The 23623-nt window shown below is 43.6% G+C and overlaps 1 protein-coding gene and 1 pseudogene across 1 annotated transcript; one reads left to right on the forward strand and one right to left on the reverse strand.

The window, feature by feature from the left end:
* The first annotated feature begins 238 nt into the window (after positions 1 to 238).
* Positions 239 to 4365, forward strand: LOC123722897 (uncharacterized protein K02A2.6-like). Its single transcript, XM_045685461.1, has one exon. The coding sequence runs from the start codon at positions 280 to 282 to the stop codon at positions 4363 to 4365; it is 4086 nt and encodes a 1361-aa protein (XP_045541417.1). The 5' UTR covers positions 239 to 279.
* Positions 4366 to 19039: 14674 nt separating this feature from the next.
* On the reverse strand, positions 19040 to 23141 carry LOC123722898 (annotated as a pseudogene).
* Between the last annotated feature and the right edge of the window lie 482 nt (positions 23142 to 23623).

Here is a 23623-nt window from a genome sequence, read left to right on the forward strand (position 1 = left end):
ATTTTTCTTAGGAATTATTTGATCAATATGGCGGGTATTTATCTTATCACCTGTATTAACCGCATAGGTAACCTTGCCCGTGCGTTCTGTCACTATGCCCTCTGTTGTGTATGCGTTTGCACAGCGCATGTTTCCGAACGGGCGGCTACGCCCGCCATCAATGTGACAACATTTTGAATAGACAGTCTGCGCTAAGCAAGCAATCGTTTCATTACTCCAAATACGTAACAGTGGCGACGAGTGAGCGAAATACCCACTTTTGAAAAAAAAAAACCCAAAATGTTATTAACACATTTTGGTGTTTTATCGTGCTTTGATCACAGTGAGCAAATGTGGAAGACGTATAAAAATCGCATAACGCAGTGGTTTATCGCGAACGACGTGAACCATTTAACCGATGCGACGGGAGTTAAACGACGAGCTATACTGCTTAGTGCGCTCTCCGAGGGGACATACAAGTTGGCAGCAGACCTAGCACTACCCAAGGAACTCAACGAGGTGCCCTACGAAGATATTCTAGGAATCCTAGATGCTTATTTCACTCCAAAACGGGTCGGCTTCGGCGAGCGGTACAAATTTTACGCCGCAGTTCAGCAACCCGCGGAGTCGTTTATGCAGTGGGCGGCTCGTCTAAGGGGTCTCACGGCTCACTGTGGCTTCAGCAACCTGGAAGAAGTTCTCCGAGACCGCTTCATCATGGGGATGCTGCCGGGGTTCGAGAAAGAAGAAATCTTTGGCAAGGATCTGAGTGGCCTGACCCTGGCCAGTGTGGTGGAGCTGGCCGAGAACGTACGATGCGCACGAGCAGGGGCCGCCTGCGCAGCTGCTGCGACCAGCGTCGTCGTCGCCGCGCCTACAGAAGTATCGTGTAAAACAGGACAGCCGAACAAAAGTGAACTAAGAGTGTGTGAGAGTAGGTCGGAGAAAGTACAATGTTCCGTGTGTGGCTATTTCAACCACAGGACGCCAGAGTGTCGTTTTATTAATTATACGTGCAAAAAATGTAAACAAACGGGGCACCTCCGACGCATGTGTAAGAAGGTGAACCTGGTGACGTCAGCCGTGACAAGGGGGTCGGACGAGAACGACGACGATGGTGAGTTGTATCATATCCGTTCTTTTAGGGGTGAACCTATGGTGGAGTGCGTTAGGTTAAACGGGGTAACTTTAAAATTTGAAATTGACAGCGGGTCCGCTGTAACGGTCATCTCCGATATTACATGGAGACGGCATTTTCATAAGCTGTCTTTATCTCCGTCAAATAAAAAATTAATGGGGTACACGGGCGAAAGGATCAATTGTTTAGGTGTGATGCGCGATTCAAAAATGTTATTCGGTGGGGTGAACCGCGCTATAGACGTTTATGTAGTACGTGGTGGTGGCCCGGCACTTCTCGGCAGGGATTTTATCTCAAAGTTTAATTTAGAACTAGCACCGGTGAAATATTGTGAATCATCGCTCTCAATAGAACAACTTCAGGCTCGTTTTTCCAAAACATTCGCGGACACTTTAGGTTCTTTCAAAAAATATAAAATAAAATTATTTTTGAAAGAAAATTCGAAGCCAATTTTCTTTAAGGCGCGACCTATTGCATTCGCTCTCAGGGAAAAAGTTACCGAAGAGCTAAATAGGTTAGTCGATCTAGGTGTCCTAAAACCGGTCGACTATTCCGAGTATGCGTCCCCTATAGTGCCAGTTTTAAAAAGGAATGGCTCCGTGAGAATATGCGCCGACTACTCGGTTAGTATCAACAAACAGTTAGTAGTCGAGCAATTTCCCCTACCGACGGTGCATGAGTTGTTTTCGAAGCTGCACGGCGGCGAACAGTTTACAAAGCTGGACTTGTCGAGCGCATATAATCAGCTGTGTCTTGATGATGAGTCGCAGAAGTTGACGTGCATTAACACGCACCGGGGGCTGTATCAGTATACGCGACTCGTATTCGGTTTGTCCTCGGCCCCGGCGATATTCCAGCGCGCCATGGAAACCGTGTTAGCGGGTTTAGACGGGGTGTTGTGTCTCCTCGATGATATCCTAATTACCGGTTGTAATAGGGAGGAACACTTGACGCGACTTAATAGCGTATTGCAGAGGCTCGAGGAAGCGGGACTTACATTACAAAAAGAAAAGTGCGAATTTTTTAAAGACGAAATTAATTATTTAGGCTACGTGATAAATAAAAACGGTCTTAAAAAATCACCGGACAAAATTAAAGCAATAATAGATGCACCTAGGCCAAGGAATGTTAGTCAGTTACAATCATTTTTAGGGCTGGCTAATTACTATAGGAATTTTGTACCCGGTGCATCAATGATGTTAAGTCCATTGTACGAGTTACTGAAAAAGAACACTAAATGGAAGTGGACGAAAATTCACTCGGATGCTTTCTTAGCTATAAAGAAATGTTTAGCGTCGGATTCGGTTTTGGCCCATTTTAACCAAAAGGCCAAACTTATCTTAACCGTCGACGCGTCCCCCACCGGCCTCGGGGCAATATTGTCGCAAGTGGGGGAAGACGGTGTCGAGAAGCCTGTCTCGTTTGCGTCGCGCACGCTAACGCCCGCTGAACACAGGTATTCACAAATACAGAAAGAGGCGACGGCGATCATATTCGGAGTGCGTCGGTTTCACCAATACTTGTATGGTCGAGCGGACCCTTTTGTCTTACGAACCGACCACAAACCGTTAATCACCATCTTTGGTCCGCATAAAGGTATCCCGGAAGTGTCGGCAAATAGGCTGCAACGTTATGCAATGTTTTTAAGCGCATATAATTATGTAATAGAATATGTTCGCAGCGCCGATAACACCGCAGATTATCTGTCGCGCGCGAGTCTGCCAGGGGCGGGGGAGCGCGGCGCGAGGACTACAGAGGCGGGGCGCGCGTCGTGCGCAGACGCCGCCGCGGCGCTGTGCGATAGGGCCGCATATGTTTGCTTCGTGGTCGACGGAACGTTGCCTATGACCGTCAGCGAACTACGTAACGAAACAGCTAAAGACATTATTATGTCCCGTGTCATGAATCATGTTTTAAACGGCTGGCCGAACAAAGTAACCGATTTAAAGTTGAAGCCGTACTTTTTGTGTCGATATCAATTATCGGTAGAAAACGGCTGCTTAATGAGAGGGCACAAGGTTATTATTCCAAGTTCCCTACGTAAAAAAGTAATGGACGAATTACATACGTCCCATTTAGGAATAGTAAAAACCAAGGCCGAGGCGAGGTCAAGATTTTGGTTCCCGGGCGTTGACGAAGCGATTGAAAACTTAATCGGGTCGTGCGAGGTGTGCACCCGGCTGAGGCCGTCACCGCCGCGGACGAAGCTGGTACCGTGGAGGTTTCCTCCTCAGCCGTTTTACAGAGTGCACATCGACTTTTTAGGTCCGTTGAACGGTCGTACGTATTTGGTCGTCGTAGACTCGTACACCAAATGGGTCGAGGTATACGATATGAATGCGAACACAACGTCGTATGCAGTAGTCGAGCGGTTGTATGAGTACATTGCGCGTTATGGGTTACCGAAAACGATAGTGAGCGACAACGGCCCCTCCTTTGCCTCGCAAGAATTTTCAAAGTTTTGCGCAGGCAATGGAATCAGTCATCTCACTACACCGGCGTACCATCCGGCTAGCAACGGACAGGCAGAAAGTTTAGTAAAAATTGTAAAAAAAGGCATTAGAAGCAGCGTCATGTCTAGTCGTACAGCGAAAGAATCTAAGTTACGTCTATTAAGATTCTTGTTCGATTATCGGAACTCGATTCATTCCACCACAGGTTTCTCCCCGGCTGAGCTGGTATACGGGCGAAAACTCAGGGCGCGGTTGGATTTAATTAATCCCAGAGAGCCGTCGTCCTCGTTCGGCACCCTTGCCGATGTTGTGCATGATATGCAGCAGGCACAAATCGTAGCCCATGGTGGGAAAAATAAAATTTTCTTTTCCCCAGGTGAACAGGTATTTTATAAAAAGTTTAGTGGTAATAATAAATTCACCTGGCATAAAGGTACAGTGTTACGGCGACTCGGAAAAGTATTATATGTTATACAGGATAATGATACTTTAGTCACCACTAAAAAACACAAAAATCAATTGTGGTTATGCAAAGCCGACGTTACTGCTACTAATGTAAACTCGCGGGATGTTGACGATGATGATGATGAAATTGTAGTGAGTATCCCAACATCGCCAACATCCTCCGGACAGCCAGGAGTCACACAGGGCATTAGTGATGGAGAACAGCCTGAGGGGGAAGGTGAGGAGGCGTGCTCGCCGCCGCACACACCGCTTGTCAACCATCCTAATGTCACAGTAGCTAGGGGTGTTAGGCGCCCTGCGCAGTCCGAGGAGGATGATTGTGTAGGCTAGCTTAGAAAAATAATTTTGTTGTATGTGTCATAAGCTCTGCATGTCAGTATTGTGTATTGTTATTTTCTTGTTAATTATTTGTTTATTTTAATTATTTATAAGGTCACATCTAAAGGGGGAGGGATGTTGTGTATGCGTTTGCACAGCGCATGTTTCCGAACGGGCGGCTACGCCCGCCATCAATGTGACAACATTTTGAATAGACAGTCTGCGCTAAGCAAGCAATCGTTTCATTACTCCAAATACGTAACACCCTCCATCCATTTATCTCCTCTCCCGTAATTCCTAACGAGTACGGCGTCGCCGACAGCGAGGACGCGCGCGCTTCCCCCCGCGTGCTGCCTCTGCTTGCATTGCGCGCGCGCCACGGCCTCGCCGGTGGCGGCAGCAGGCCGCAGCAGATCCAGACGCGTGCGCAGCCTCCGTCCGATCATGGCCACAGCAGGTTCGCGTTGCGTGCTGCAATGTGTACTGTTGCGATACTGCATTAAAAATTTGCTTAACGCGCGGTCGATATTTTCGCCCTCTAATTGGGCTTTCTTGATGACCTTTTTCACGGTCTTCACTGCATTTTCTGCCGCCCCATTGCTTGACGGATGGTACGGTGCCGTCACGATATGGTCTACACAATTTTTCTTCAAAAACTCCTCAAATTCACGAGAAGTGAAAGGTGGCCCTCCATCCGTAACCATTTGTCTAGGAAGACCAAATCTAGCGAATAATTCTCTGAATTTATTTTCCACCGTAGACGCAGATGTCCCGCCACTCATATGGAATATCTCGATCCACTTAGAATGAGCGTCGATGACGAGTAAGTAATGTCGACCACCATGTTGTAGGAAGTCCGCGTGCAAACGGGTCCACGGTTCCGAGGGCCATGCATAGGGCACGGGCGCGGCGCGTGGCGGCGCGTCTCTCTGATCGCGGCACACGGCGCACGTGCGTGCGCGTTCCTCCAGCTCCGCGTCGAGTCGCGGCCACCACACGTAGCCGCGAGCAATTTGCTTCATTCTCACCATGCCCACGTGGCCTGCGTGGACCTCCTCCACTATTTGTTTGCGCAAAGTACCCGGTATGACCACCCGGTACCCCCACACAATGCATCCATGATCGACGTGTAACTCCTCTTTACGATGAAAATATGGCTTCTCGCCTTCGATTTCGGTTTGGTGTGGCCAACCGCTCACGATATATCCATATATCTTTCTTAATATGACATCTTTCGCCGTATTCTTTGCCACGTCCCTGTGGCTAAGAGGGAAACTGTCTTCTACGAAATGTAAGTAAGTCGCGGCGTCGTCCTCCTCCATCGACTTACTGGACGCTGGCTGAGGTAGACGGGACAAGCCATCGGCATTGCCATTTTTATCTGTCGATACAAAGACGATGTCGAAGTCGTATGCCGCCAGACGAACAGCATACCTCTGCAGTCGACTAGCCGCCGTTTGTGGTATGCCGTGTTTCGGTCCGAAGATGTATGTGAGTGCCTTGTGATCGCTCCGAAGAGTAAATTTACGTCCAAACAAATATTGATGGTGTCTGCTTACCCCGTAAACTATCGCCAGTGCTTCTTTGTCGATCTGGCTGTAGCGCCGCTCCGCATCAGTGAGTGTGCGCGAAGTGCAGCTAACGATTCGCTCGCTGCCGTCGGGCATGCGATGCGCCAGCACGGCGCCCAGACCGTATGCGCTGCTGTCTACGGCGAGTACCAGTGGTAACGTAGGCGAGTAGTGCGCGAGCGCGGGCCCGCTAACCAGCTTCTCTTTAACCGCTTCAAATGCCCGCTCGCAATCCCTATTCCAACACCATTTGCTACCTTTCGCCAATAACTTATACAGTGGATTTAACAATGTGCTCATGTTCGGAATGAAGCGCGAATAATAATTAATTAAGCCTAAAGCTGCTCGAAGTTGTGATACATTTTTCGGCACAGGTAAATTTACAATGGCGGATACTTTATTTTTATCTGTATGTACTCCATTTTTATCAATTCTATATCCTAAATATGAAATTTCATCCATAAAAAACTCACATTTTTCAAATTTAATACGTAAACCCGCTTCTTCTAACCGAGACAATACCTCCTTAACATTTTGTAAATGATGCTCTCTGTTGCGCCCGGTGATACATATATCGTCAATAAATGCTACAACACAATCTAATCCGCTTAGAGTTTCCTAAATTAATTTTTGGAACATCTCCGGCAGACATTTTAAACCAAACGGGGCCCTTCGATACACAAAAACACCCATATGTGTTGTTATAGCCGTTAGTGGTTGCGAAGCTTCATCTAACACTACTTGCAAATACGCATTCTTTAAATCCAATTTAGTAAACTGTTCGCCACCACTTAAAGCTGCAAACAACTCTTCTGTGCGCGGTAAAGGATAGTGAAAATCTTTTAATAAAGGATTTACTGTAACTTTATAATCTCCACAAATCCTAATTGTTCCATCGCGCTTAATTATAGGTACAATTGGCGTTCCGTAGTCGGACCTATCTACTTTATAAATAATTCCCTCCGCTTGTAAGCGTTCTAACTCGCGCTCGACGGGTGAGCGCAATGCTAACGGCAGTGGACGGGCCTTGCAAAATATCGGCGTTGTATCTTTCAAATGTAATTTAATTTTTGTTTTGAATGTGCCTACCCCGTTACCGAATACGTCAGGAAATTCATTTCGTAAATTTATAAGTAGCGAATCGGCCGGCAGACCTATTTTATTTATATTAATGGCATCTAAATTAAGTTTTCGTAGCCACACACGGCCTAACAGCGGCGGACCGCCGCGCGCGATAACAAACAAAGGTAACTCGGTCGTCCCGCTCCCACTCGTTACTCGCACTGTGACGTAACCGAGCGGAACGATCGCCTCACCCGTGTACGACTGCAATTTAATATTGTGTTTTTTTATAGGTAAATTATAAAAATATTTGTCATAAAAATCTTTTGACACCGCCGAGATTCTGCTGCCCGTATCTATTTCGAAAACCATGTTTATATTTTCTACACGCAATGTACAATGGTAAGGTCCATCCGTAACATTATTATTAACGGATATAATATGATGTAAACAATCACTCGCATCGCTCGCCGAGTCACAACTATCAATATAATTATGAAGTTTCGATCTTCCGCCGTCAGCCCTATAAGCATTTTTTTTACACATTTTGGCCAAGTGACCTATATTGTAACACTTATGACATTTATACGACTTATAGCTACACTTATCTGCCGTGTGGTCGTCCTTGCCGCAGCGCCAGCAAGCGGGGCGCCGCGACGGTGTGGCCCCCGTGGCCACGCGATGCAGGCCGCCTGCCTGCTCGAGTCCCGAAGCTCCCAGCGCCGACGCCTGGCCGTCGCCGCCGGCCGCTTCCGCATGCCTCTCAGCTGCTTCCAGCGCAAGCGCCAACTCCACCGCCTTTTTGTAATCCAATGTGGGTTCCGCGAACAGACGAGACCGCATCACTTCATTTCGAAGTCCAGAGACGAATTGATCTCTAATATTTTCTTCAAGCGTAGCTCCAAAATTGCAATGCTTCGCTAGGTGTTTTAAATTTTGCAGAAACACGCTTATCGGTTCGTTCTCGGTCTGTCGCCTTTGTCTAAACAGGTGCCTTTCGGCTATCTCCGATCTTTTTGGTTCGAGATGATTTCCGACAAGTTCGACCAGAGCTTGGAAAGACTTGGTCTCCGGATACATGGGCGCACACAGGTCACACATCAGCTCGTACGTGGCCGCTCCGACATGCGTGAGTAGTGTTGCGACGTGTAGATCTTCTCTGATGTCGTTAAGTAAAATGAATTGCTTAACGAGACGAACGTACGCACTCCAGTTGTTACGATCGTTAATATCGTATTCGTGCAGCTTTCCGAAAGGCATATTTAACACTATAAACCCGAAATTCAAACAAAAAAAAATACTCGTCGCCAGTTGTAATATATGGTGTCAATCAAACGGCGGTTTGCTGGGGACTGATTTATTATACGAAACCAGTAGGGTAGGTTAATATAACCTACCCACATTTACAATAATACATTACAGGATTAAAGGACACAGTGGTTCGAGGGGGAATGATGCAGCAGACGACTTAGCCCGCCGAGGGTCAGATAGCAGAGCTATCGGCCCAGAGCCCATCGTTCCCCTACCAGCAAGCTATCTAAGATCACAGGTCGCAACAAGGAGTCACGCACAACACTGCACCTCCTGGGACAAAATCGATACATGCAGGCAGTCAAAAGAAGCCCTACCAAGGATTAACAGGAGGGTAACTAGGAGGTTGCTTCAATTAAACAAGGCACAACTACGGACAGTTGTGGCTGCCATCACTGGACATGGCAATTTTAATAAACATTTGTTTAATACAGGTATTACGGACAGCCCCCTATGCAGAGCGTGCATGGGTGACGAAGAAACAGCATCCCACGTGATACTGCACTGCCCAGCAGTGCAAGAGTACAGGGTAAGAGGCTTTGTGGCTTAAACAATTTCAAGAAAGTTTTTGGCCTGTGCTAGAAAATGAACCAATGATCATTTACAGCGATAATCAAAGTTCCATAAAGCTTTCAGGTACTGATGGCTATCATCCGAGGACCAAGCATATTGATGTGCGGCATCATTTCATCCGTGATAAAGTTGCAGCGGGGGCCATTGATGTGCAGTACATACAAAGCGACATGATGGTGGCAGATGCTCTCACCAAAGCTACACCTTACCCTAAACTAATTTATTGTGCATCCAAGATGGGTTTGATTTATGTTTAAGGGACTTATTATGTTTAATGGAATAAACATAATAATAATAATAATAATAATATTTATTTAGTTCAAGAAAATCTCATATCATTGTTAGTAGTCTTATTTCCTAATGTTAGTAAATAAAATAAAATAAAATTATGGTAACAGTTATATTATCTACATTATTTATCAGAGATGGGAGTTGCAGTGCAGGTAGTTGAAATTCCGCACAACTGCACTGTCCCATCTCGATGCCAAAACAATCAGGAGAGAGTTATTGCTCGCTTGAATGCGACTTATTAGAGACTATTATAAATTGTGTCTGTTCATCTATTTACTCTATGATATTATTCTATTGTTAGATATTTGATGCAAAAGTATTTTAAAAGAAATAAACTAACAGCGAAATGGTGAATTTAACTCTACTTCTAAATAATCCTCGCAATAGTATAAATTCAAACCGAACGTAAGTAGACAAAAATGTAACAAGAATGTCAGACGTTCCGCAATGACGGATGGAGAGAGACTGCCTCGAGCAGCAGCGCACACTTCCTTATAAAACAACCTTTTGTGTGACTACCCTCAACAGTCCTAACACCTAACACGGCCTCTCCTGACATGAGACCGTCCTCGGGCTCGTTCTTCCAGCAACGTCACAGTTAGCATCAACGAGTTCACCCTCTGCAACACAAAAAGAAAACAATTTACACGTAGCCCTTAAATAAAATCTTCAAAAATTTAGAATCCTCAATACAGACGCAAGCGTGCACTCTTACATCGGCAGTGAGGATAAGCCAAAAAATAAGTCTTTTCAAAGAGAAAAGATTAGGTATAGCACAAACGTCCTAACTGCGCAATTTAGGACGCCTGCACGATACTTCTATCGTGCTAGCCCGTATATGAAACGTCTAACACAGTAGCGCGTTGTTGTCGTCAATATTCACCGATACAGATAACGAACATTAGCGACACAACACAACCACACAGCTGGGACGCAAGATCGGCCGAATCCGCATCTACCATACTGCTAAAAAAAATAAACGGGAAGTAAAGCATCAAACGTGCCCACCTCTACCTTAGAAACGGGAAGTAAAGCATAAAAATGCCCACCTCTACCTTAGAAACGGGAAGTAAAGCATAAAAATGCCCACCTCAACCTTATAGAGTGGGAAGTAAAGCACTGCAGTGCCCACCTCACCCACCATATACCAGTTTCAAAGAAAGCGCTGCAAGTCTCCGGTGTCCAGTCGCCGTGCCACAACACCATGTGTTGAGCAGCCGCCTGGGTCTTTTTGCCGTAGGAGCCGGCGAGAAGTTCCAGCTCGTAGCGGTGATGTGGAAGCGCTGATTGTAGGCAGGCGCGGCTGCGGCGCGCTGCTTGTGGGCAGGCGCGGCTGCGGCGCGCTGTTCGTGGGCAGGCGCGGCTGCGGCGCGCTGTTCGTGGGCAGGCGCGGCTGCGGCGCGCTGTTCGTGGGCAGGCGCGGCTGCGGCGCGCTGTTCGTGGGCAGGCGCGGCTGCGGCGCGCTGCTCGTGGGCAGGCGAGGCTGCGGCGCGCTGCTCGTTCACTCGTTAGCACTGACAGAATAAGTACAAGTACTTGCTTGTCGAGCCAACAATACGCCAGAGGCACAAAGTTAGCATAGCGTCTGCCCGGCCTAAGCCGAAATGAATACTTACGCCAGAGGCCCAAAGTTAGCATAGCGTCTGCCTGGACAACGCCATAAGCCAAACTCAAGAAATACAGACTTGTTTAGTTCATAATCTAGCAAAACAGCAATCGTACAACAAGTACCTAAAAAAAACGCAGCACAAAACATCTCGACAATACATGGAGCAAAGCAAACTGAACTCATAAAGGGCATCGATGACTATTATGAAATAATGACATCCGTCTGACTCATGTAATGGCTTAAATCTTGTTACGACTCGGCCTTACCTGACCCTCACTAATAAACTGATCGAGGTATTCAATTTCAGTCTTTAGTAAAGAACACATGTTTAAATTAAATGAAAAGTCTGATGTTGACTTATTTGGCATCAAAACTTGAAATATAAAAATATTGGTTCGATCTTACCGCAGTACAAATTGAATAGATCGCGTCCACAATCCTTTCTGCTGTGAAATACACAGACAGCGCGTGAGCCTCACTACTCACATATTCCCATGCAGAATACACGGCTTGGTCCACGCTACCCTTGTTTCGCGAACACTGGTACGACTTTGATATCGACTCAACTTCTACGACTATAACAATTATCACGGTAACGATCTGACATTTTTCTCTTTGCATTTATTTTTTACGAAAATGCAAACACAAACACAGAGTGAGCAAAGTGGATAGAATCACGTGGATCCTATCCCACTTCTGATGTTAGATATTTGATGCAAAAGTATTTTAAAAGAAATAAACTAACAGCGAAATGGTGAATTTAACTCTACTTCTAAATAATCCTCGCAATAGTATAAATTCAAACCGAACGTAAGTAGACAAAAATGTAACAAGAATGTCAGACGTTCCGCAATGACGGATGGAGAGAGACTGCCTCGAGCAGCAGCGCACACTTCCTTATAAAACAACCTTTTGTGTGACTACCCTCAACAGTCCTAACACCTAACACTATGTTTACTCTTTGCTTTTTATTTTGTGTCACATCCTTTTTGTTCACTCTGTTAATGTATTCATTAAAACGTCGTCATCAAATCATCGGGAGTTTTATTAAATTCCAACACATCCTTTTCCCTTCAACCTGTCAATGAGCTGATGATTTCCAAAATTATCACTAACCTTAAGTCGAATGCACTTGGCATTGACGGTATTTCACTTAAAATGTTACTTATGACATTGCCACACTCCCTTAAAGCAATAGTTTCCATCGTTAATTGTTCAATAACAACATCCACCTTTCCAAAACTCTGGAAAACCGCCCTAATCCGACCTTTACCCAAAAAACCCAACCCGCAAGAATTTAAAGATCTTAGTCCAATTAGTGTACTGCCGTGTATATCAAAAATTGTAGAAAAAGTAGTTTGGTTTCAACTTACAGAATATTTAGAAAATAACAATATACTACCTGAACTCCAATCTGGGTTTAGGAAAGGCTATAGTACAACCACGGCTCTCTTGGATGTTAGTGACAACATTATCACTGCTCAGGATAACGGAATGTGTACAATCTTGGTGCTTCTAGATTTTTCAAGGGCCTTTGATTGTATAGACAATGTAGCAGGGATAACCTGCTTCTATCTAAAATGGCCTATTATGGATTCGAACCAGATACGGTCAGTTGGTTCCAAAGCTTCCTCACTGGCCGTAGTCAGTGCGTCGAAATAGTGCAGGAAGAGGATCGGACGCAGCGTTCTGCTTATAGTACCCTTGAAAGAGGTGCACCTCAGGGAACAATCCTCTCTCCTCTTCTTTTTACTTTATATACAACAGATATAGTTAAGTGCATACGAAATAGTAAATATCACCTATACGCTGACGATCTACAAATTTATATTTCATTTAAAGCCAGCGAATGGGCCTCCGCCATACGATCACTTAACGAAGACCTTGAGAGAATACAGAACTGGTCCCAAAACAACTGCCTCGTCCTCAATCCCGCTAAGACTAAATATATCGTTTTTGGATCTAAGTATCAGTTAAATAGTGTACCTACAGACTGTCAGGTTAAGTTAGGGTCCGAGAGCATCGAGCGTGTTTACGAAGCCAGAAGATTAGGATTGTACCTTGATCCAAACCTGCGCTATGAAAAGTATATTTCCGGAGTCATTAGGAGCTGCTTCTATAGGTTAAAAGTGCTGTACAAAGTTCGGAAATACCTCAATGAACAACTTCGCATACAACTGGTTGAATCGCTGGTACTGTCTAAACTGAATTATGCTGATACAGTGTACGGCCCTTGTTTATACGCTAAGACCGGAAAGTTAATTTAGAGGGTACAAAATGCATGCGCCCGGTTTTGTTTTTCTATACCGCCTAGAAGTCACGTTACGCCCTTTTTAAATGAGCACAATATTCTAAAAATCGAATATCGCAGATACACTTGGCGTGTCTACTTTTTCAGGTTATAAAGTCGCAGGCCCCTAAATATCTGTTCTCTAAACTAAAGTGGTCAAAAGGTAGATGCGCTGAGCGAAAGCAGCGGTTCCTGCAGCTCAGCACGCAGCGACACAAATCTACGGCGTTCCGAGGTAGTTTCCGCTACGCTGCTACCCGGTGCTGGAATAACATTCCGCCGCCACTCAAGAGCGCGCAAACAAAATTAACTTTTAAAAATAAATTTAAATGCTTTCTCATGGAGATACAAAAAAGTAAATAACAATAACTTATTAATTAGTCAGTCGCGAAACGCCTAACGATACGCTCGTGCGTAACTACCCTAAGTCAAACGTAGAAAAGATAATATTCCAATAATGCATTGTTCGCTATGCAAGTCGGTGGTGAGTGACTGTGTCAAATGTGGATGGTGCAATAAAGAACTGTGCTTCGGCTGCGCGAGCATCACTGAGGCGGGCTACAGGAAGCTGGGCGCCGATCGCAGGGCCGCCTGGAGATGTCCTCAGTGCCGCAGCCCTGCCTCAGCTTCGTCGGCGCCCGCCTTGGCTGCATCTCCGCCAAATACCAACATCGGGGTTGCGTCCATCGAAGTGGTCCTCAGCGAGATCCGCGACTTGAAGGCGCAATTTAAATTCATTCATTCCCTCGCGGACGACGTGAAGACCATAAAAAAAGATATTGCCGACTTAAAATTGTCATTGGAATTCAATCATGAAAAAATAACATCATGTGAATCCAGGATTACAGTAGTCGAGCGGAGTGTTGCGGAACTTGTGCCATTACGAGTCGCCCTTGAATCAGCCCAGTTAGAAATTTCTAACCTAAAAACCGAACTAACCAACAAGGAGCAGTGGTCGCGACTCAACAATGTCGAAATCAAAGGAGTGCCCTTAAAGAAAGACGAGAACCTCTTTTCTTTGATTGAATTAATACAGCAGAAGATCGGTTTTTCGTTTAATAAATCTCAAATAAATTACATTGCCCGTGTTCCGTCTTTCTCTGGGAGTGCTAAATCTATTATTGTCACCTTTGTGAATCGCTATGTTAAAGAGGAGTTCGCCGCCGCGGCGCGGGCCAACAAGGATTTGTATGCGAAAGATATCGGTTTCGAGGGTGATAAACAACGGATCTTCATAAATGACCATCTCACGCCGCATCACAAAGCCCTACTTACTAAAACGAAGCGACTTTGCTTCGAGAAGGGCTACAAATACGTTTGGGTAAAATACTGTAAGATTCACGTCAGAAAGAACGATACTAGCCCTGTGTTTACTATACTGAAAGACAACGATTTAAACAAAATAATTTGATTTGTTACCAACTTATTATTGTTTCAAACCTATCTTGTTATTTTATGCCTTATTATATAAGTATTAAGGTCGTAAGTCGTGTTGTTCTTCTATTTGTCTTGTTTGCCTTCATATTAAAGATACGAAAAATGTCGATTATGTTTGTGGGTATTAATTCCGAACCGGGAACATGTTTTGTTAAAATTTTACGTTGCGCCGTCGCATTACAAATTCAATCATTTTATGTAATCAATCACTGTGTGTATTTACCATTCATTTCGCTCACTAACTTTATTTTACGTATACAATTATCACGTGAGAAAGAGAGGTTAGACATTTCGCTCGCTTCCGTGTTTAACTTTTATATTGCTAACCGCTCTCGTTTACAACTATTGCAGTTAATGGTCAGTCGCTGCTACTTCGTAAATGAACTAGTCTCGCTGTCATCACTTTTTTTATTAATATTTTTGCTTTTCTCCGTTTTGTATTGCTACTTGGAATGACATTAATATCACACAGCAACAATGGCTAATGAAACGATTGTTTACAATAATGCGGCTAAATTAAATATTTATTATCAAAATGTTCGTGGACTTCGTTCAGACTCATATTTTTTATAGAAACCTATGTTTATTTGCCTATGATATTATAGTCTTAACGGAGACATGGTTAATCGACGGTGTTAGTGATTCTGAACTTTTCGACAATCGGTACTTAGTATGGCGACGAGACAGGGAGTATGCGATCACTGGGCAGACGCGCGGGGGCGGGGTGCTCATCGCCGCGCGCAGGGATCTCGCCGCCTCTCTGCAACCGCACTATGCTTCGTCGGCGGAGGACTTGTGGATAACATTGCCTATTAAAAATGCGGACGGTAAACTATGTTATAACATTAATATTTGTGTTTTGTATCTATGTTCGCAAAACTTCGGACTATCATTTTCTTGTCAGTTAAATAATTTTTTGGAAAAATTAGAGCAAACTATGTTTAATAACGTAAATAACAAATTTATTATTTTGGGAGATTTTAACTTGAGCGGCATTATATGGCGCAGCGAGGACGGCGAGAAGGGCGCTCTGCTGACCGGCCACGCGAGCGGCGCAAACGAGTGCGCCCTGCTCGATACGATGAGTACGGTAGGCGTAGCCCAGTACAATCATGTACACAACATGCACGGAAGATTATTGGACCTCGTCCTAGCAAATCAGTTTGTTGAGGTCGCTGAGTGTGACGAACCTTTAGTTCCCATTGATCCTCATCACAAGGCCATCATTTGCTACGTGCCGACCATTGATGTGCCTATATTAAAGCCTGCCCCAAGATTCAAATATCTATTCAATAAGGGAAAATACGACACAATTAATGAAGAAATCTCAAATGTCAACTGGTATAATGAACTTTCCTCAACTGACGTAGATAAATGTTTTGATCGCTTTTATTCAATTATTAATAACTTAATAGACAAGTATATTCCTAAGATTATTGTACATGAAAGTAAATCATTTCCTGCCCATTACACCCCGGCACTTAAAAAATGTATTAAAGAGAAACACAAATACTTCAAGAAATTTAAAAAATATAATAACAGGTCCGATTACGAAACGTATAAGCTACTTAAGGATAGGGTAAAGAAATTAGAGACAGAGTGTTATGACAAGTACATCAATGCTGTAGAGGAGTCTATTAAGAAAAACCCTAAATACTTCTGGACATACGTTAAAACGAAAAAAGCACAAACAAGAATCCCCGAGTCGGTCTACTATGGCGACCTAGTGGCATCAAACGGCATCGAAGTGTGTAACTTATTCTCGAATTACTTCAATTCAACATACTCTCAAGCGCCACAAGCATGTTTTGATGCACGTCGCCAAAACATTGCTTGCGATCCGTTGTCTGATATCGCTACTATCGAAGTACAATACGCTGCGGTAAAGAAATACCTAAAATCGTTAGACATCACTAAATCTGCCGGCCCGGACCATTTGCCGCCAATATTTTTGATTAACTGTGCCGAATCTTTATCTGTCCCGGTTACGCTGTTATTTCAAAAATCCTTGTCTCAATGTACTTTCCCAACATTGTGGAAACGTGCATATGTTACGCCTGTTCATAAAAAAGGTTCGAGAACCGATGTGACCAATTACAGACCAGTTTCAAAATTGTGTGTACTTGCTAAAGTACTCGAAAAAATAATATACAATCAGCTATACGCAGCTTTAAAACATTCATTTAGTAGCGTCCAGCATGGGTTCCTTCGAGGTCGGTCCACCACCTCCAATCTCGTCATCCTTAATGACTTCATAACTGGAGCGATGGACAAAGGAAAGCAAGTCGATGTGGTTTACACTGATTATAGCAAATGCTTCGATCGAATTGACCATAAGGTGTTGCTATACAAGCTACAACTGATAGGCATACGTGGAGACCTCCTTAGATGGTTTTCGTCGTATATATCTAATCGCTCGCAGGCCGTTGTCATAAATAACTATGTTTCTAGCTGGATACCATTGCCTAGCGGTATAGCACAGGGCTCTTTGCTCGGGCCTCTACTGTTCCTAATCTTTGTCAACGACATCGATAAATGTTTCCATTATTCACATCTTCTTTGTTTCGCAGATGACATGAAAATATTTTCTTGTGTTTCAACATTTGACGACGCCATTGCACTGCAATCAGATTTAAATCGCCTTAGCGATTACTGTATCCAAAATAAACTAGACTTGAATCCCTCGAAGTGTATGGTTGTAACATACGGCAGGAAAATTAACCCGATCTCATTTGATTACACAATCAAACAGACAAGGTTGCAAAGATGTCTCCAAGTTAGAGATTTAGGTGTTATTCATGACCACAAATTATTGTTCGATGATCATATTGAGGCCATCATATCCAAAGCATATAACGCTCTAGGATTCGTAATGCGTACGTCACATAGCTTCAAGAAAGCGAAGACCTATAAGATATTGTACTGTTCTTATGTACGCAGCATACTCGAATACGCCAGTCAAGTATGGAACCCGCGATATAACATATACATCTCCCGAATTGAAAATATTCAAAAAAAGTTTATTAAATATTTATGCTTCCGGTTAAATTATAATTATCGTTCACAAGATTATCTAAATTTATTTAGTAAATTTCATATTCTCCCTCTTGTTGTTCGACGCGAAGTAGCAGACATAACCTTCATGGTAAACATTATAAATGGTAGTATTGACTGTCCCTCTCTTCTCACCAACGTATCATTTATTGTACCAAAGAAATCAGCACGTCACCACACTCCTATCCATCTCCCTATGGCATCTTCTAACTATCGTCAAAATTCATTTATGTGGCGCGCTGGCTTTCTTATTAACAGTTATTCTAAAAGTTCTAGTTTAGATATTTTTAATTCCACAACTAACTCTGTAAAACAGGTATTCTATCGAAACTTTTTCATTAAGAACAAACTGTAAACTATAATAATTAAACTAGATCAAGTTTTTCTTTTTAGTAATCTTTGTAGTTTCTTGTGCTTTTCTTTTGACTTTTTGTTTGTATTTTTATATTTCTGTTCGCGCAAAAGAATTGTTTAAATTGTTTCTATTTGTGAGGACCTATTATTGGCTATGTTTGTATTAATTACTGTCTTACCTACTTTGTTAAAATGGCTGTTGGTCTTCCTAGAAATAAATAAATAAATAAATAAATAAATTAAAATGCGGATAACTAAATTACGAGTACTTATTGTAGAACCTCCATCGAATCTCTTTTTTATTTTTTTTTGCTTCCAATTTTTATTATGATAAATGGAAATACATTTTTTTTTTACGTTACTATATTATTTTTTATTTTTTTTATTATTATTTTATTAAGCAGTATTAGCAGATGTCCATACTATCATGATTATAGGTTGGTCTCGGAATTTATCCTAAAAACATTAGCCTGCTCTTTAAATTGTAAAGGAATATTTATACTTCACTTATTTTATCACCTGCTGTAACTGACGTGCTGCGGAGTTCAAGGCTTTTGCAGAATATCAGTGTTTCTGCCCCATGGCAAAGAAACATACAGCTGAGCAAAGGCCCTATCTGTTCTGCATTGCAACGCTTAGTTATAATTTGTTTATTTTTTTTTTTTTTTTTATGTACATTACTTTTCGTGTCCTTAGTTTTAATTATATTAGTGATCGTTAGGTTTTATTTTCTTTTAATGTTTTAATTGTATTATAAGTGTTGTAATGTCTTTGAACGGATTAAATGTCTTATTATTATTATTATTATTATTATTAAATTTTGGACCACGCTAAAGCTTTTAGCCGTATTATTAAGGACTAAAGTTTAATCAGCCTTAAGACAAATCCGGACTTTTTTTTTTATTTTACTAAATAAATGATAAGTATGTGGAAGAGTAACTGAAACAACGCTTGCTTAGTGCAGACTGCTTTAATGACATCACATTGACGTAATGGTCGGACGCAGCCGACCGTTCCTATTTGCGCATAGTTGATGCGCATACATAACATCCCTCCCCTTTTAGTATACATATAAATCCCCATCAAAACAAATACATTAAGACGACAGAAACATTACTGCAATATAAAGTAACCCTAAACTTCTTCGTCGGACAGTACCGGTCGTCTAACACCTCTAGTGACCGTCACGTTGGGGTGATTGGTAGGCGGCGTCGGAGGCGAGCGTGCCTCCTCGTCCTCCCCCCGCGGCGAATCTGCGCACGCGGAGTCTTGCACCGCATGTGGCACTCCAGGCTGCTCCGATGCCACCGACGATGTGGGACTACCCAGGTCTATCTCGTCATAGTCCCATGAGTTTAACTTGGCCTCACCTTTGTATAGCCACAGTTGGTTTTTATGTTTTTTAATTTTATTTAATAAATTGTTGTCTTGTATAACATATAACACTTTACCGAGTCTTTTTAGAACTGTTGCTTGATGCCAGGTGGATCTATTATTTCCAGTAAACTTTTTATATAAAACCTGGTCACCCGGTGAAAAAAATTGTTTATTATTGCCGCCGTGAGCTTGAACTTGCAAAGACTGTTTTTTATTTACAAAGTGAGCAAGGGGAACGCACGAAGACGACGGTGATATAGGGTTGATCAAATCTAAACGCGTCCTAAGTTTCCGCCCGTAAACCAATTCGGCGGGAGAAAAGCCTGTGGTGGAGTGAACGGAATTTCTATAGTCATACAAAAACTTCAAAAGTCGTAACTTTGACTCCTTTGCAGTACGGCTAGCCAAAAGGCTGCTTTTAATACCCTTTTTAACTATCTTCACCGAACTCTCCGCCTGACCGTTACTCGCGGGATAGTAAGCCGGCGTTGTTAAATGTGTGATCCCATTTCCCGCGCAAAAGTTCAAAAATAGTTGTGAGCAGAAGGATGTACCATTGTCACTGACTATTGTTTTTGGAAGACCAAATCGCGCAATAAAGTCGTGTAAACGTTCGATCACCGCGTTCGAATTCGAATTCGCGTTCATATCGTACACTTCCACCCATTTAGTGTATGCGTCGACGACGACTAGGTAGGTGTGACCATTAAGCGGACCTAAAAAGTCGATATGTACCCTGAAGAAGGGTTGAGGTGGAAACTTCCATGGTGAAATTTTAGTCCGCGGTGGCGATGGCCTCAGTCGGTTGCATATATCACACGACCCTATCAGCCGTTCGATTGCGTCATCGACGCCCGGGAACCAAAACCTGGACCTAGCTTCAGCTTTGGTTTTAACAATGCCCAAATGTGATGTATGTAATTCATCCAAAATTTTCTGACGTAATGAACTTGGAACTACGACTTTATGCCCCCGCATTAAACAACCATTTTCTAAAGATAGTTGATTCCGACATAAGAAATATGGTTTAAAATTTGGATTTGTTTCTTTCTTAGGCCAACCGTTAAGAACGTATTTTAATACGCGATGTAAAATAGTATCGCGCGATGTCTCGTTTGCTAATTCTTTGACCGTAATCGGTAACGAGCCGTCGACAACAAAACAAACATACGCAGCTCTGTCGCACAGCGCCGCGGCGGCGTCTGCGCACAATGCGCGCCCCGCGTCTGCGGCCCCCTCGCCGCTCTCGCTCACCCCTACCAAGCTTGCGCGCGACAGATAATCCGCGCTGTTATCAGCGCTGCGAACGTATTCTATGTTATAATTATACGCGCTTAAAAACATTGCGTATCTTTGTAATCTATTCGCAGATACTTCAGGGATACCTTTATGCGGGCCGAATATTGATAATAACGGCTTATGGTCTGTTCTTAAAAGGAAAGGTTCCGCACGACCGTATAAATACTGATGGAACCTGCGGACGCCGAATATTATTGCAGTCGCCTCCTTTTGTATCTGCGAATATCGTTTTTCAGCGGGCGTGAGCGTGCGCGACGCGAAAGAGACCGGCCGCTCGGCGCCGTCTTCACCCACCTGCGATAATATCGCCCCAAGACCGGTGGGGGATGCGTCTACCGTTAAAATAATTTTGGCGTTTTGATTGAAATGCGCTAACACTAAATCTGACGCTATATTATTTTTTATTGAAACGAACGCATCCGTGTGCTCTTGCGACCATTCCCACTTTTTATTTTTCTTTAACAAATCATATGAGGGATTAAGAATTCTAGATGCCCCGGGCACAAAATTCCTGTAATAATTGGCCAACCCTAAAAATGACTGCAACTGGCTAACATTAGTCGGTACAGGTGCGTCTACGATTGCCTTTATTTTTTCGGGTGACTTCTTTAACCCTTTTTTATTTATGACATAGCCAAGATAACTAATTTCGTCCTTGAAAAATTCGCATTTATCCTTTTGTAACGTTAACCCAGCCTCCTCGAGCCTTTGCAACACCGAGTTTAACCGTTCCATGTGCTCGTCCCTATTTCTGCCCGTAACCAGTATGTCGTCGAGCAGACATAGCACGCCGTCTAGTCCCGATAATACGGTCTCCATGGCACGCTGGAAGATAGCCGGGGCGGAGGACAGACCGAACACGAGCCGCGTATATTGATACAGTCCCCGGTGTGTATTGATACACGTTAACTTTTGCGACTCCTCGTCGAGGCAAAGCTGATTATACGCACTCGATAAATCTAATTTCGTGAACTGTTCACCGCTATGTAATTTGGAAAACAGTTCGTTCACCGTAGGCAAAGGATACTGGTCGACTACTAACTGTTTATTTATACTGACAGCGTAGTCGGCACATATCCTCACGGAGCCGTTTCTCTTAAGCACAGGCACGATAGGTGACGCATACTCCGAATGATCTACGGCTTTTAATACACCTAAATCGACCAATCTGTCGATTTCTTCAGTAACTTTCTCCTTTAAAGCGAACGCTAACGGACGGGCTTAGAAAAATACTGGTCTCGACTGTTCTTTTAAAATTAACTTGATCTTATATTTGTTGAATGTACCTAAAGTATCCGAAAACGTTTTTGAAAATCGAGCCTGGAGCTTTTCTATTGAAGGAGGCGAGTCGCAATAGTTAACTGGAGTCAACTGTAAATTAAATTTGGAAATAAAGTCCCTACCGAGGAGCGCCGGGCCCCCGCCACGTACCACATATACGTCTAAGTTACGGGTTTGCCCACAATACAATATGTGCGAATGACTCATGACACCAAGGCAATGAATCGCTTCCCCGGAGTAACCAAGTAATCTTTTCTTTGTTGGCAACAACTGTGTTTTACTGAAATGCCGACTATAGGTATTCACTGAAATAACGGTTACGGCGGACCCGCTGTCTATTTCAAATTTTAATTTAACCCCATTCAACTCGATAAACTCCACCATAGGCTCCCCTCTAAAGGATCGGATATGAAAACACTCACCGTCGTCGTCGTTCTCGTCCGATACGTTCGTCTCCGCTGACGTCACCTGGTTCACTCTTTTGCACATACGCTGAAGATGGCCTTTCCGGTTGCATTTTTTGCAGGTATAGTTCGAGAAACGACAGTCTACCGACTTGTGGTTATAGCCGCATACGGAACACTTCACCTTTTTCAAACCACTTTCATTAGCACTTTGTACAATAGCACTTGAATGACCGATCTTGTACAGCGCGTCTGGAGGCGCAGCGACGACGGCGCTGCTGCTCGACGCGGCGGCTGCGCTGGCGGCGCCCGTGCGCGCACAACGGATGTTTTCCGCCAACTCCACGGCCTTTGACAGAGTCAGGCCGCTCAAGTCCTTGGCGTAGATCTTCTCTTTCTCGATCCCGTGCTGCATGCCCATAATGAAGCGGTCGCGGAGAGCTTCCTCTAGGTTGCTGAACCCGCAGTGTGCCGAGAGCCCCCGCAGTCGAGCCGCCCATTGCGTAAACGACTCGGTGGGCTGCTGTATTGCCGCATAGAAGTTGTGCCGCTCGCCGAAGCCGACGCGCTTCGGTGTGAAGTGGGCGTCCAATAGGTCGAGGATGTCCGGGTATGGCACCTCCTGCAGTTCCTTCGGCAGCGCTAAGTCCGATGCTAATTTATAGGTACCCTCTGAGAATGCACTTAGCAATATCGCGCGTCGCTTTACTCCCGTCGCATGGGTTAAATGGTTTATGTCATAAGCAATAAACCATTGCGTTATGCGACTCTTGTACGTTTTCCACGTCTGTTCACAATGATCGAAACAAGACAAAATACCAAACTGTCCAACAGACATTTTGAAAAAAAAAAATTCACAACGCGGGTACTTTGGTTTCTCGTCGTCAATGATAAGTATGTGGAAGAGTAACTGAAACAACGCTTGCTTAGTGCAGACTGCTTTAATGACATCACATTGACGTAATGGTCGGACGCAGCCGACCGTTCCTATTTGCGCATAGTAGATGCGCATACATAACAATAAAGAAAAAAAACAACCTTGATCCAAAAACCATCCGTATAATAAGTGTTATCCGAAAGATTATATATCGAAATTATTTACTATCCAATCATAATAGTACGAATTCAAAAACCTCTTCAATACACAGTAAAGGGTTGTGTCAGACATATTGTGTTTACGATGTAGGTATTATCCATAAACATCAATATTACATCTAAATTACAAGCTAACAAACAACATTCATTGATACGGTGAAGTTTAATAAGCAAAATAATCATTAAAACATTACTCATCTTATTTACCAAGTCGATAGTATAAGTGTAATAACTTGTTTGACATTTCTGTCGGCGCCAGTTA

This window comes from Papilio machaon, chromosome W, assembly GCF_912999745.1.
Source record: "Papilio machaon chromosome W, ilPapMach1.1, whole genome shotgun sequence".
Classification (NCBI taxonomy): domain Eukaryota; kingdom Metazoa; phylum Arthropoda; class Insecta; order Lepidoptera; family Papilionidae; genus Papilio; species Papilio machaon.

Coding starts and splice junctions, on each gene's coding strand:
- LOC123722897 (XM_045685461.1), top strand. CDS start 280: ATGTTATTAACACATTTTGGTGTTTTATCGTGCTTTGATCACAGTGAG.